Source organism: Podarcis pityusensis (genome assembly GCF_964106645.2).
Source record: "Podarcis pityusensis genome assembly, chromosome: 10".
Classification (NCBI taxonomy): domain Eukaryota; kingdom Metazoa; phylum Chordata; class Lepidosauria; order Squamata; family Lacertidae; genus Podarcis; species Podarcis pityusensis.
Genome location: NC_138035.1, coordinates 12223234 through 12237795, shown reverse-complemented (window position 1 = coordinate 12237795; position 14562 = coordinate 12223234). Strand labels below are relative to the sequence as shown.

General features: G+C 46.2%; 2 protein-coding genes across 32 annotated transcripts in view; one reads left to right on the top strand and one right to left on the bottom strand.

The window, feature by feature from the left end:
• Nucleotides 1-6366, top strand: part of LOC308486468 (uncharacterized protein) — a 132965-nt gene extending 126599 nt beyond the window's left edge. For both annotated transcript variants that reach the window (XR_013991038.1, XM_081023351.1), the window contains one exon: nucleotides 5736-6366. Coding sequence is in view for 1 of the 2 variants with exons in the window: in XM_081023351.1 (XP_080879477.1) it covers nucleotides 5736-5747 (12 nt within the window). In the remaining variant the exon portion in view is untranslated. The remainder of the gene's footprint in view (nucleotides 1-5735) is intronic.
• CELF2 (CUGBP Elav-like family member 2) overlaps nucleotides 1-14562 on the bottom strand; it is a 524880-nt gene that overhangs the window by 116298 nt on the left and 394020 nt on the right. The gene's annotated exons all lie outside the window — the stretch shown is intronic.

Genomic DNA, 14562 nt, shown 5'->3' with positions numbered 1-14562 from the left:
GGGTTGTAATCCAAAAGAAATTGGTTGTAATCCAAAAAAAGGGATACACACTTCCGGGTTTGACGTGGTTGTAATCCAAAATGGTTGCAAACCAAGGTACCACTGTAGCTTGGAGTACCTGCTACTCCTCAGGCATGACCTCAGGCATCGACATCGACCTTCCTCTCCATGTTAACCCAACCCTCCCTATGTGGTTGTGTGTATGAGCCCGTGCCCTGCTCATTACTGGTTCCAGTGTAGCGTGTGCCCCCCCCCAATGCTCACCCATTGTGGTCCAGAAAGGTGACTCATCTACCCTAAGTTGGAGATTTGAGGATTAAATCTGGGACCTTCTGCATTAAAAGCGTTTGCCCTCCTGCTGCCCTCATCCTCAGCGACGACCAAACTTATTCTTAAGCCAAAATAAAAGGTGCATTTGGGTTGCACTCAGCTGAAACACCCAGTGGGAATGTTAAGGCCTTTCACTCAGCATGGTGAAATTCTTCAGATCACACCTTCCTTTGTATTCTCAGGTGGAATTGCTTGCTCACTTTCATCCAGAACTTTTAAATAATGGCATATCAGCCGAGCACAGTCAAATACAATTCCTGCCTCTCGCCGGTGTGACTGCGCGCCACAAATGCGTGGCCCTTGAGGAAATGGATATTTCATCAAACACCTTTGCTGCCGTGAAGCTAAGTTGCTCCCCGGAAGACGTTTCATCACTTTGGTTTTAATAAAATCTCAGGACTAAACATACGACGCCGCGCAATATTCCAGCAACACCTTGGCTCTGAGGGATTGTCAGGATTTGGCAACAAAACAATTCAGTGGACCTCTAGAGGACAGCGGCTCGCGTGATGGGCAAGAGCTGAACCTGAAGCTGGTCTTAGTCATTCATATCACTCACATGTAAGAGAAAGGAAAAAGGGTTGTCGAGCCTCGCAATTCCGCCTGGGAACAGAGATGAAGGATTTATATTAAGAATAAATGAGGGGCATTGGCAGCTCATGATGCCCATGGAACAGAGAGGGTAGGTGACAGTTGGGACCAATAAGAGGTGAGATCAATGGCTGGTTGTAAGTAAGGAGGTAGCCAGGTGGGGGCTGGCTGAGCGAAGATAGAGGTTGGGGGCGCAGTGTCCCATTTGCCACAATGGACCATTCTCCATAGATGTGGCGTTATTGTTGTCAAGATTCATCTATTTCTCGTGGGGTGTTTTGGCCATTCTCCCATGGCTCCATGGTGCACTGGTGGTGCTTGCATTGTGCAAATATGTGGGATAGACAGGTCATGTCAGTACTTGGAGTATAATATCCCATACTCCCAGCTGCTAAGATTTCAGGTCCAGTCGTGACCGACTCTGGGGTTGCGGCGCTCATCTCACTTTATTGGCCAAGGGAGCCAGCGTACAGCTTCCGGGTCATGTGGCCAGCATGACTAAGCCGCTTCTGGCGAACCAGAGCAGCACACGGAAACGCCGTTTACCTTCCCGCCAGAGCGGTACCTATTTATCTACTTGCACTTTGACGTGCTTTTGAACTGCTAGGTTGGCAGGAGCAGGGACCGAGCAATGGGAGCTCACCCCGTCGCGGGGATTCAAACCGCCGACCCTCTGATCGGCAAGTCCTAGGCTCTGTGGTTTAACCCACAGCCCCACCCTTGTCCCTATTTGAAAGGTAGGTTTTCTAATTACAGTTAAAAGTCACTAAGATGGTTGGATGGTGCCAGGTATGTCTCCTTCTGGCGACTCCTGCAGCCAAGCCGGTGCCAAGCATCTTGCTCTGCTTTCCTTTGGACCACATCTGTGAGGTCGAGAGAGGGGTCCTGTCCTCTGGGCAGCCCCGGGCCTCCAGACACACTCACTGCAAGGCTTGCGCCCTAGAGAGGTCACTTCAAGTGCTGCTAATGCAGCAAAGACAACATTTTCTTGTGAATACACACAAAAGTTTGACAAGCTCCTCATGTCAGCATCTCATCCTCTCTGGAGGTTGGCAGCACTGATTTGGGTATGTCTAATACGATTCCACCGCCCAAAGTTTTGGTATGGGGATAGAGCTCTGCATTCATTTGAAAAAATACAAGAACACGTGAAACAATTACACCCTCCATTTTTTGTTCTTTTACATTTGTTCCAAAGACAAGCGAATGTAAAAGCCAACAAAAAACTGACTTGGAAAACTAATGCAAGTATATTCCTGTTTGTTTTGTTCCTGCAGGTGAGGGCAGTGGAGGCCGATGCATTTGGAAAACTGCAGTCTCTCCCCTGCTGGGTCCCACTTACTTAACAACCCTTCTAGGGGGAAGCACTGGGTGTCAGCCTCCCCCCCCCTCCTTAGTTTCAGTGTTGACTTTGTAGACTTCAGGAGGCAGGAAGATGGGGTCAAAACCAGAGCTAGTTCGGCGGACTTCCGGGGTGGCGCCATCGGCAATGGCGGACTCCCTCTGATCTGGAGGGACTAGCTCCACACGAAACAGGTCTTTTCCGCTACGGCGAAGCGGGGACCCTTTCAAAAATCACAGGCGGATGAAGCCTGTGACCATGGGACTCGGCGGGCACCTTTAGCACCCTCCCAACCCGCAGAAGAACCCACTAACGGGCTCTGGAGCGAAGAGGGGGAAGTGGCGCGGTGCTGAGAGTCAACTGCTTCTTCCGTGGAGCGAAGCCGCACAGCCGTTGCCGGAGAGCGCTGCCTTTTTCCTGGGACAATTTGGCTTCTAAAACAATCACCCGTGAGTACTTAAATTTCGGACAATTGGACTTTAAATAAGGACTTGCGAGCAGAAAGGAAAATTGGACTTAAAAGTTTATTTCAATTTGGCACTGAAACGGGAAGGTCTAAACAGGAAGTCAGCCTTCCGTTTCTTTGTAGATAGATTAAAGCAAAGACATGGCAAACTAGAGCTCAGAAAATCGCTTGTAAAAGATTAACTTTCATCATTTAAAATTGTTGAACCCCCTTCGGAAGCAGGAGAAGAGGGGGATTTTTTCGGACTGTTTAAACCTGCAGAAGTGAATGTAAAGTAAAGTAACTTTCCACCGTCCTGATCCTGGAGCGGGGTGTCAGGACTGACATTTTTTGAAGCTCATTGACCAGAGACAAACGTTTTTGACAGATAGCTATAAGAAGAGAAACACTGATTCCATTGTTTCCCTTCGCATTTTAAAGGAACAAATATTGACAAAATATCTGAAAAATATTCTATGATTCTATGATTCTATCTGAAAAAGGAAACTTTGTTGTTAGACTTGTCTTTAAAAGAAAGAACAAATAGAAGTTTTCCCCCTAGAGGGAGACTGTGAAACTGTAACCAACTCCGGGGAGCTTGCAGCTGTTACAGATTACAATCGTGGGAATAGACTTCTGACCTTGCAGGACAATGTATTCAGAAGCTCTGTTGCGTGCTTTCTGTAAAACAAATGCCCTACTGGAACAGCTACATGAGAAGACGGACTTGATGACTGATGAGATCAGAAATTTTGAACAGGCAGTGGGAAATTATATGGAGCCCACCCAGGAATTAAATCAGGAGTGTGCCCTGACAGAACAGATGAGGGAAGAGGATGTTGCTGAATCTTGGGCGCCAGAGATGAAGGGAGCTGTGGCCCAGCAGGAACATGAGCTTTTGGACTTGACAAATGAACTTGGAAAAAGCCAGATTTGGAAAGATAAAGTTTGGTTTGATTTGGAAATGGGGAGTTGGATAGACCCCCCTACGCAGGGATGTTTGGACCTTTCAAGTCTGGCAATGGGCCGTGAAATGTTTGGGGTTGTGGGGGCTCTTAATTTTGGAGGGATTTTGAAACATGTTCTTAAATACCACATGGAGTTTAGTGTGGACTATGGAAAAGGGGCTGATTTGTCGAGAAGGGTCAAAAACATTGTTAAGCTGGAGTTCCCACGAGTGAAAGGAGCAGGAGACAAAGGAAAATACAGTTATAAATATGAAGAAGAGCTGCGGAAGGGACATGGAAGAGACTTAAGGGCCTCGGATACAAGGTTACCAGGTTAATGCGCTAGATCGATGGGATAATAAGGACTGACAAAACCCGGGACCAGGAGGAAGGGACGCTGGATGAAGATTGGATTGTTTTTATTTCTTTTTTTTACTACTAGGATTGTTTTATAAAATTGATGAATGTTAGAAAAATGTTGGAACGAAATTACTTGGCTTTAGCAAAAATGTTTAAAGAATTATGTAAGAATATTATGGTTATGAGAAGTTGGTAAAAATAAGATTTAAGTTTTAAGCTTTAAGGTTCTTTATAGTAAGATAAGATTAAAATAGATTAAGGTAATGTAATGACAGAATATTATGAAATATGGAAAGGATTTGCTGCGACAATTAACAACTAGGATACAAAAAAAGGGAGGAGGAGGAGGTCAAAGAAAGAAGGTAATGACAGTTGAGGATTTGAGAATGATGGATTTGTTTTTGAGTGTTTGTGGTGTATTTTTGCCTTTTGAATTTGTATTGTTTGATGTGGTTTGTATTTTCTTTGTTTTTTCTTTGTTTTTTCTGCTTTGTTCTCTTTTGTAATTCTAAAAATTTTCAATAAATATCATTAAAAAAAACCAAAAAACCAGAGCTAGTTGACTGCAGTGGTGCCAACTCCGGTGGGCCCATATTTGGGGGTGGGGGTGGCCCCCAACTGTTCCCTACTATCAGGGGGGTGGTGGAGGAGGCTGAGCGTGACTTCAGTGGCTGGCTGGCTCCTCCTCCTCCTGTGGAAGGCTGCCAAGTACGAGAGAGGAGGAGCTGCCGGCCACTGTATTCGGCTCTTTCCTCTGGCTCCTCCCAAAACATCACACATGTGACAAGAACCCTTCACTCTTCAGTGCAAGTTGGCGCCTCTGGTTGGCTGCATCTGTCATTGGTTCTGTCTCCACCTATTGTCATTGGTTCTGGCTCCACCTATTGTCATTGGTTCTGTCTCTACCTATTGTCATTGGTTCTGTCTCCACCTATTGTGATTGGGTCTGGCTCCACCTATTGTCATTGGTTCTGGCTCCACCTATGGTCATTGATTCTGTCTCCACCTATTGTCATTGGTTCTGGCTCCACCTATTGTCATTGGTTCTGGCTCCACTTATTGTGATTGGGTCTGGCTCCACCTATTGTCATTGGTTCTGTCTCCACCTATGGTCATTGGTTCTGGCTCCACCTATTGTGATTGGGTCTGGCTCCACCTATGGTCATTGGTTTTGGCTCCACCTATGGTCATTGGTTCTGGCTCCACCTATTGTCATTGGTTCTGGCTCCACCTACTGTTGACCTCCTTGCCTTCAACTCTACCAATCCCAATGGATGCCAGCTTCCACTGGGTGGAGTTCATGGCACACAAATTATTTTCCCCCAAAATAAAAATCCCTGTAGAATTCTCTATATATACAAGTTACCATTGACAATGGGTCATGGGATTTCCCCTGGGATCTTGGCCTGCCACAGGGTTGAGCTTGATTGGAATCAGGGAAAGGAGCTGTGCCTGCTTTTTTGAAACTAAAAGTTACGTTTAAAGGACACACCACATCTATCATGGTCCTCATTCTTCTGCTTCCCAAGCCCTCTGCTGGCATTTTACAAGGAACTTAATCCCTTTTTTATCATAAAGTGGGGAGGCAGTTCCGATCTGCTCTGCTCCAGCGGAAATGACAGAGACCAATCAGTTCGTAAGATGCATTGACAAATTGTTTGTGCCACACATACAGAAGGAAGGGAAAACACATATGGATTCTCTTTTCTTCCTTCCTCAGGCTTCTCGATAGCCCATCTCCGAGTTACAACAGGGACAACAATGCAGGATTGATTGCCGGCAGATTTAATGCCATTCTTAATGACATCTTGTGAAGATTAGGAAGTTGTTGGAATCAGATATCAGTAAAGACCTGGGATTGCTTTGTGGAGCTGGTCTGAATTAATTAATGGGTAGCTTTCCTTTGATATTGCTTTGATATTCGGCTTGATGCCAGTTAAGTCTCAAATACAAAGGAAACTTCACTTTGTTTATGCCTTCTTAGGATTTTGTTTTTAGCCTGGAGTTTTCTGACTGGTGGTCTTTTCCCTCTGTCTTTTTAAGTCTGTCTAGCCTGTGCATTTACAAGATGTTTAGAAGCAGAGCAATGTAGCAACATGTTCTTTTTTTAATGACTGCCCTGTTCACAATAATCACAAGCTAGATTCCTTGAGGCCACCTTGCCAACAACTCACAATAAGTTAGGGCGCTTCCTGGCTCTTGCTATTTTCAGGTGAGATTTCAGGCAGGATTCAAGACCTATATATTCAAATTGATTTGAAGCTCTTGTGGAACAAATAAACATTCCCCACCCCCTCAAAAAGCACCAGTCCCTCAAAAAGCACCAGTCTTTTTGTGGTAATGAAAGTGCCAGGGAAAATGAACTGGAAAATGTGAATAACATTTGCTTGTGCAACGTCATCTAACCAATCAGGACGAATGCTAAAAAAGCAGGTCATCTGGAAGTAGGGATGGATGAAATTGTAAATTTCGGTTTCGCTCTGTTTCTCATTTTTCCCAACCTAAAGTTCAGCTCTCCATATTTCCACATTTTGTGATACTTTTTTTTTCTAAAAAAGAAGTCCTCGTAAACATTCAATAGCTTCTATTGCTTGTTCCTGGGATAGCTCAGTTGGTAGAACAGGAGACTCTTAATCTCTGGGTTGTGGGTTTGAGCCGCACGTTGGGCAAAAGATTCCCTTCCAACTCTATGATTCTATGTCCCCAAAGAAAGTTTGACAGTGTGATGGCAAGCAGTTTATTGGGAGTGTACATACATTGTATAGGGAGTCTGTTTGCATTTAAAGCTGTGACACTGAAAGTTTCCAGAGAGAGATGTGGGAGAAATTTGATTCAGCTGGCATTTAAAGGTACAGTCATACCTCGGGTTACAGACGCTTCAGGTTGCGTTTTTTTGGGTTACAGACCCGCTGCCTATACTGGGGCAGGGATGGGAACCCTTTTCTGGCTGGTGGGTCAAATCATTTTCTCCTGACCCATTGGCAGGTGCGCGGAGCCACCTATAGTAGTGTCCGGCAATGCTGCGCTTTAGAGCCCTGGTTGCTGGGACTTCAAAGCACAGTGTTTAAAATCCCTTTGATTTGATTTGGTTGGCCAATTGGTGTCAAAGAAGGATAGAACTTTATTTATGTATGCTACAACAGCAGCAAGAATACTCATCGCGAAGTATTGGAAGACACAAGATTTACCCACCCGGGAAGAATGGCAGATGAAGTTGATGGACTATATGGAATTGGTGGAAACGACTGGCAGAATCCGAGACCAGGGAGAAGAGTCGGTGGAAGAAGACTGGAAAAAGTTTAAAGACTATTTACAGAAATACTGTAAAATCAATGAATGTTAGGAAAATGTTGGAATGAAGTTATATGGCTTTAGTAGAAATGTTATAAGGAATTAAGTATAAATAGATTAATAGAGTATTAAAGGGGAAAATAAGGTTAGAATGTGTTAAGATAATTAAAGGATAAAAAGCAGAGGAAGATGCAAAGGAATTGCTGAAACAATTAACAGAAGTGCAATACAAAAAGGGAGGTGTGAGGAGGTCATTGAAATAAGTGAATGAAAGATAAGATATTGAAACTGTTTGATGTGTTTTAAACTGTTTTTGTTTTGTTTGTTAGTTTAATGTGTTAGTGTTATGTATTGTTTTTGTATTGTATTGTATTGTTTATTTTTTTTGTAGTGTTTAAATTGTTGGAAAAGTAATAAATATTATTTAAAAAAAATAAAAATAAAATCCCTTTGATTTCAAGGCTTTGTGTCTTGTGATGGTGAAGGAAACACTTCTCCCTCCCTAAAGGTAAAGAAAACCTTAATACTCTTTGGTTTCCATCAAGAACACACAAGACACGTTGCAGTGCTCTATGACCTGCAAGTGCCCACGCCCAATAGGGGTCAATTGTGGCTTGCTGCAATCGAAGAAGCACAATTTTGCACCGGTTTTTAGGAGTCGGAGCTGAGGCACACATCCTCGACATATCGGAAAGCACAAGAAAGCTGAATTTAATTACCCCCAAATAGAATTTAAAGCAGGAGTTTGGGATTAGCACCTCTGCCCTTTCAGAAAGCACCAGGGGATCTTAAACAACTACTAACAAATGAACGCGAACAAGACTCTATTTCTCATCCAGCGTATGGCACCTCCGGCAGCACAGCACTCCTTCAACACCATGCTGTGGCGCTGGTTCATTGCCGATGCACATGGCAGTGTGCCAGCTCCCGACTTGCTCACGCTACAGCTGGCAGCAACCTGGCTTGCCCTCGGAAGCCTCCTGTCCAAGTAGCAATTAGACTTTGCTACCGCAGACCCGAGAATTATTCAGCCTAAAGCAGCAAAGCTACAGACCACTTAGAACAGACTTTCAGGAGGAGAAAGGGTAGAGGCGGAGGCGGCGGCGAAACAATCTGCACCAAACAGCCAGGGCCGGCCCTGCTATTAGGAAAGAGTGACGTGAGACCTCCTCCAGTGGCAGATGCTGAGGATCAATGGCAGCACCTCCCTGGCTGTTCCTCCTGAGCTTCCTGGCTGTGCCCACTTCTGTTGCGAAGACAGAGCTGTGTGTGCACCATGCAGCCTGCCCTAAATAGCCTGCTGCCGTCAGGTGTGGCAGAGGGTGCTATCCTATGACCAGTATTGAAGTAAGATTAATCTGCTAGTCCAGTTGGTTCTTGCTCATGGGTCCCTACCTTGTCCTTCGTCTCAGGCAGCAAAATACCTTGAGCTGGAATTACAAACATCACTTTCCCATTGTGTAGCTGCTTAATGACACAGCAGCCTCCTTGACCTTAGAAGTGGCCACTTGATGGTAGCCCGAGTCATCCTTGGCAATGCTAGAGTGGAGACATGCTTTATATCAGGGTAGCCAATCTGGAACCCTCCAGAGGTTGTTGGGCTACAACTGCCAACATCCCTGGCCATTGGCCATGCTGGCTGGGGCTGATGGGGACATTTGTCTAACAATGTCTGGAGTGCACCATGTTGGCTACATCGGCTATACAGGGTGAAGGTTCCCCAAGCTGCATTAGTGTGTGTGTGTGTGTGTATCTGTGCTCATGTGAATGCGGACCATGAGCAGGAGAGAATCAGCAAGCAGGAGAAATCCCCCTCCTGTAGATTCTGTCCTGCAATGCCTTGTTGGCCGCCATTTTGTCTGCATTTGCCCTAGGCAGGTTGTAATCCCTGCTAGGAAGGGGAATGACTTGGGAGGAGATATTGTGGGGATAACTGAAGCTTGCCTTCACCAAGTTGGTGTCCAGATGTTTTCGACAGTTTGTTAGACAGCTGTGCCGGATGAGGCTGATGGGAGTTGTAGTCCAAAATGCGCCAGGTTGCTGAATTTACATTTATCTACAAGCCCATCTGCAAATGCTCTTGGCTGCTCCTGCATTAGCAGTGCCTGGTAATCATGTTTGGATGTTTACCGAGATAACATGCTCATCTGCCCTGACTTTCCTCAGCTATTTACAGAAATAGATGCCAGGTATGTAACTAGAATAGAGATGATAAACTCCGGAAAGGTCTAGACTTTGAGGCTTCTGTAGGTCAGGGTCCTGTGGAAGCATTTAAGATCCCTCAGAATCCTTATTAGATAAGGACTGAAGTGGATGGGCAGGGGGTTATGGGAGTTGTATGCTATTTCAGACATCCTAAATGCTGGTTTGGACTTCTGACATGGGAGTAAATAGCCCAGTCTGAACTATTTCTAAACTGAATTCTGAGAACTTGATGATAAATTGCGTCTGCTGATAACCCTCCCCTACAGCTCAGCCAGTTCTGGGTCAAGCAGCATCGAAATCAGATATTTTGTCTTATGCCGGTGTAGAGGGAGGTCAGGGATGCAGTGTAAGTAAGGTCGCCGGATCAAAACCCTAACAATAAAATATTCTTTCTCCCTCCACATCCCCGTGTCTCGCATCGAGACCTTGCAGCTCGGAAGCATCAGTTTATGTGGCATATAAACACACTTGTAAAAGATTTTTATGAGATGTTTATGGTTCCCAGCTGCTATCACCACCCTTCATGCCTCTCATCATTAAATCCTTCTCCAAAACGGCATTGGCAGCCCAGTATAGGTTTTTTTTCTCCACACCCTAATTTGCGGCCAGCATCATTAAAGGAGGTTAATGCCGGCCGTGAGCGGTTCCCGTTTGCCGCCTCCATTTCTGAGGCCTGCAACGTTGTTTACCATTTGCCTTCCTAATCTCATTGATGTTGCAAAGGCGTCCGAGGCAGCGTCAGGGGTGGCTGTCTCACAAACACCCGCTCATTAGCCAGGCCAGTTTTAATAGCATGTGTCGTGATGCTAATGAGGCTGCTGGAAAAGTTCTGTACTTTCCACTTTCGGGTGTCAGCAAAGTGGCTGATACCAGCCCAGTGGGCAGAGATGCGTTTAAGGACCTTTACCCATCGCCGACTCACTTTGGCTAAGTGCCACCACAAACCAAGGCTGGGCTTTTAAACTGTGATGGCCTGGGACTTGGAACCAGAGCAGTCTCAGTCTGCACCAGATCCTTTGCCTCAGGCATCATCTGAACCAAGTCTGGGGCCTTATCCTGAAGAGTCCCAGTCTGCACAGGTTCCCCTGCAACAAACACCAGCTGGGCCGAGTCAGGGGCCTGAGCCTGCCCTGGCTCCAGATGCGGGGATTGCCTCATTGCCTTCAGCTGGGCCATCACTTACAGCTGCTCCACTACCGGTTGGGTCAGGGGAGGCTGAGGCGGCCCCTGGGTCTAGTAACCCACGGTCTCCCAAGCTGCAGAGACTCAGGTCTGAGAGAAGGAGAGACCTGAGTACTCGAAGGAGTACTCGCCTTCGGGCGAAACTGGGAGGTGAGTCGCCGGGGGATCAGGACCGGCCGTTACCCCGACAAAGATAAAAGGCTGTCGGATCCCACCCCAGGTTGTGGGAGCAACATTGTTGTATGCCAGACCCTGCCTGAGATCCTGTACATGTCCTTGCCTGGTTTCCTGCCTCATGTCCTGCCTTGACCCTGTCGGACTCACTCCTAGCGGAACCTATGGATTCTGGACTGGTCCTGGACCATGGTTGTCGGGTTAACCCCGGGCTCAGCGCATAAACATCCCAGATCCTCTTTGAGGTGCTACTGTATGCTTTCAGGACCTCCTTGTGGGGGGAAGAAGAAGAAGAAGAAGAAGAAGAAGAAGAAGAGAAGAAGAGTTTGGATTTGATCTCCCGCTTTATCACTACCCGAAGGAGTCTCAAAGCGGCTAACAATCTCCTTTCCCTTCCTCCCCCACAACAAACACTCTGTGAGGTGAGTGGGGCTGAGGGACTTCGGAGAAGTGTCACTGGCCCAAGGTCACCCAGCAGCTGCATGTGGAGGAGCGGGGAAGCGAATCCGGTTCACCAGATTACGAGACTACCACTCTTAACCACTACACCATACTGGGAGGCATCTGGCTACTACCATTGGATCAGACAGATACTTAGTCCAACCCCCCAAGGCACTCCCCACACCTGCTGGACCTGTGGCTTCTACTGGATCTCCAGACCGGGACCTGCCTGCACCTGGGCAAGAAGAGCAGGGACCAGAATCCTGGGCAGGCAGGCAGAACTGGAAACACCTACTGTCCCAGTTAGATGAGCACCAGTTACTGGGACAGCTCTTTAAAGCCTGCCTGCCCTGAAGGCGGGGCAATACCAAATGGTTTTGTCTCTTTGAGGGCGGCACTTTGGGGGTGGAACGAGGGCATGGGCCGGCCCTCTCATGCTAAAATCATGGTTATAATGGGGATGGGGTTTTTAATTGGGTGGGTGCTGTTTATTTGGGGGTGGATGGGGTTGTTCTAAATTTTTCATGTTGTATGTTAATTTGTCTCTGTATTAGTTTTATAAGGCTGATATTGTACAGCTTTTTAAATGCGTTTGTGGGACGGGGTTTATTGTTTTGTTGGTTTTGCTTTATCTATTCACTTGTGTTTTTACCTTGTATTTTTATTCTGTGAACTGCCCTGAGATCTTGTGATGAAGGGGAGTACAGTGGTACCTCGGGTTACAGACACTTCACATTACAGACTCCGCTAACTCAGAAATAGTACCTCGGGTTAAGAACTTTGCTTCAGGATGAGAACAGAAATCGCGCGGCAGCGGCAGTGGGAGGCCCCATTAGCTAAAGTGGTGCTTCAGGTTAAGAACAGTTTCAGGTTAAGAACGGACCTCTGGAATGAATTAAGTTCTTAACCCGAGGTACCACTGTATATAAATCTTGATGATGATGATGGTGGTGGTAAGTGCCATTTTCCTAGAAAAAGAGGTGCCGGAACTCACCATGAACACCTTCCTTGTTCTCTTATAATGGCAATGGCACCCACCTGAGAGGTGCCAGAACTGAGTTCCAGTGAGTTCCAACTGGGGAAAAAACTACCTGATTATGGTGATGATGATAATAATGATGGTGATGATGATGATGATGTCCAGGGCTGTCTGAGCCTTGAATTGGGAACCCTCCAGTTGGATGTCTCTCATGGCAAACCTTGAAAGGAGACTGGCCACACCAATTGGTCAGAGCAGGTCAGCTAATACTCCCTGGCCTCTGTAAAGGCTTCTAGGGCAGGCTTGTTGACTGCTACCTGGCCATTGCTTGCCTTGCCTTTGATTGCACAGGAGTCAGATCAGATGGGTTTACACTGTATCATTTCCCAGGTGGATGAGCTACCCAAGGTACTGCCCTCTCCTAACACCCCCTAACTCCCAGGGCAGACCCCGCCAACATCAGAGGCCACGCAGACCACCCGAGGGTTTCCACTTTGCACCCACATCCCCCTGGTTGACCACAAAACGAGTCACAGATATTAGCCTGTTTCTAGGTAAGCTGCTGTTTTTCAGTTTATGGTGAAGCAATCTCAGCCACACGCCTGGATAATCTGCAATAACCGGGAACAATCAGACTGTCTTCTAAATTTTTAAAATAGATGTTAATAAGCTCTCGCATTCTGATTAAGGGCCTCCACGAAACAGCTCAGGGTGATGTTGTGGGCAGCGTGTTGGACTTGGCCTGGCCCTTGTCACATGAGATGGATTTTTTTTGGAACCTCGAGGTTATATTTGCTTGAAACTGTTTTTAATGTTGTGTTTTTAAATTGTCGTGACCCGTCCTGAGACTGTGGGGGTGAAGGGCAAGTAAAAAAAAAAAAAAAAATCAAATTTATTATTGTTATTGCTATTAAATCAGTTTGCAGCTGTGATGTTCAGAGCCACTCCAGGCAAGCAGAAGGCATGGTCAGGGTTCAAGGACACATTCCAGTGAGGCAAAATGCTTTAGGTACAAATCAGGGCCAGGGATGGGTGCAGCCCATTGAGAGGTCAAAGGGCAAGATAGAGAATCCTAGAGGCCCACACTTGGCCATTGGGACTGAGGCTCCCCACTCCTGTGTTATGCAGAACTACTAAGCCCCTTAATGTCACAACCCATCTTTTCAATGCTGGCTACGTCCTTGGCTTTCAGATTGCCCCTTGTCGAGATCATTTTGGTTTGCAGTGAGCATATGGAGAAGTGACAGCTGTCTGTCCCCGGGGAACTCATCCTTTCATTCAGTAGGCCAGTGAGCATAATTTCAGGTCCAGTTTCAGAGTAACCTTTGAGAGATGTCATTTGTGGTATTCGGAGAACGAACATCCCCGTAAAATAGGTGTGTTTTTCGTCACATTCACACTGCGCGGTTTGGGCTGGATGGTTTTGGAAGGGAATTTGTGAAGTGGCATCTCCTGGGTGACCTTGGGCCAGGCACAAGCTCTCAGATAACCTACTATGTTTTGGGGAGTGAGGAAGTTCAACTCTGCTATTATTTTTGGGACTGGACAACATTTAGCTTGGTAAAGCTACGTTTGATGAAGACGCTTTCAGAAAACCAAAGAATTTCAATTTTACCTTCTGAAAAATGTCAAGCAATGCTAGCTAAACAAACAAATATCAGTAAGTAATATTACTGCAAGTACTTGACAGTCATTTTTTAATTATTTCTGCTATTTACACACATTTTACCTACCAAGCAAAACTAAATTTTATTTCATCTTTTGAATTCCCAAGTCAAGTTATAACTTTTTAGCACCCTCTCATTTGTGGGATTTGAAAGTTGCAAATTTCAAAACGCCATACTGGCCCGTGGACATTTGTCCCAAAGACATACCTTGACAGCAGCATAAGTTGGCATGATAAAATGAGATGACTCACTTTAGGGTGTCTGGATCTTTGCAGAACACAGATTGGGAACATGAAGCCCAGGGGCCAAATCTGTCCCTTCTGACTTCCCTAATGGGTCCTTGGGGTTCTGCCCACACCACACCCCTCTCTGGCCCTGCTCTGCATGGCACAAGCATGGCGCACGCCGTGTGTGCAAGACAACAGGATCTAGGAGTCTTGGTTGACCACAAACTTGACATGAGCCAACAGTGTGACGCGGCAGCTAAAAAACCCAATGCAATTCTGGGCTGCATCAATAGGAGTATAGCATCTAGATCAAGGGAAGTAATAGTGCCACTGTATTCTGCTCTGGTCAGACCTCACCTGGAGTACTGTGTCCAGTTCTGG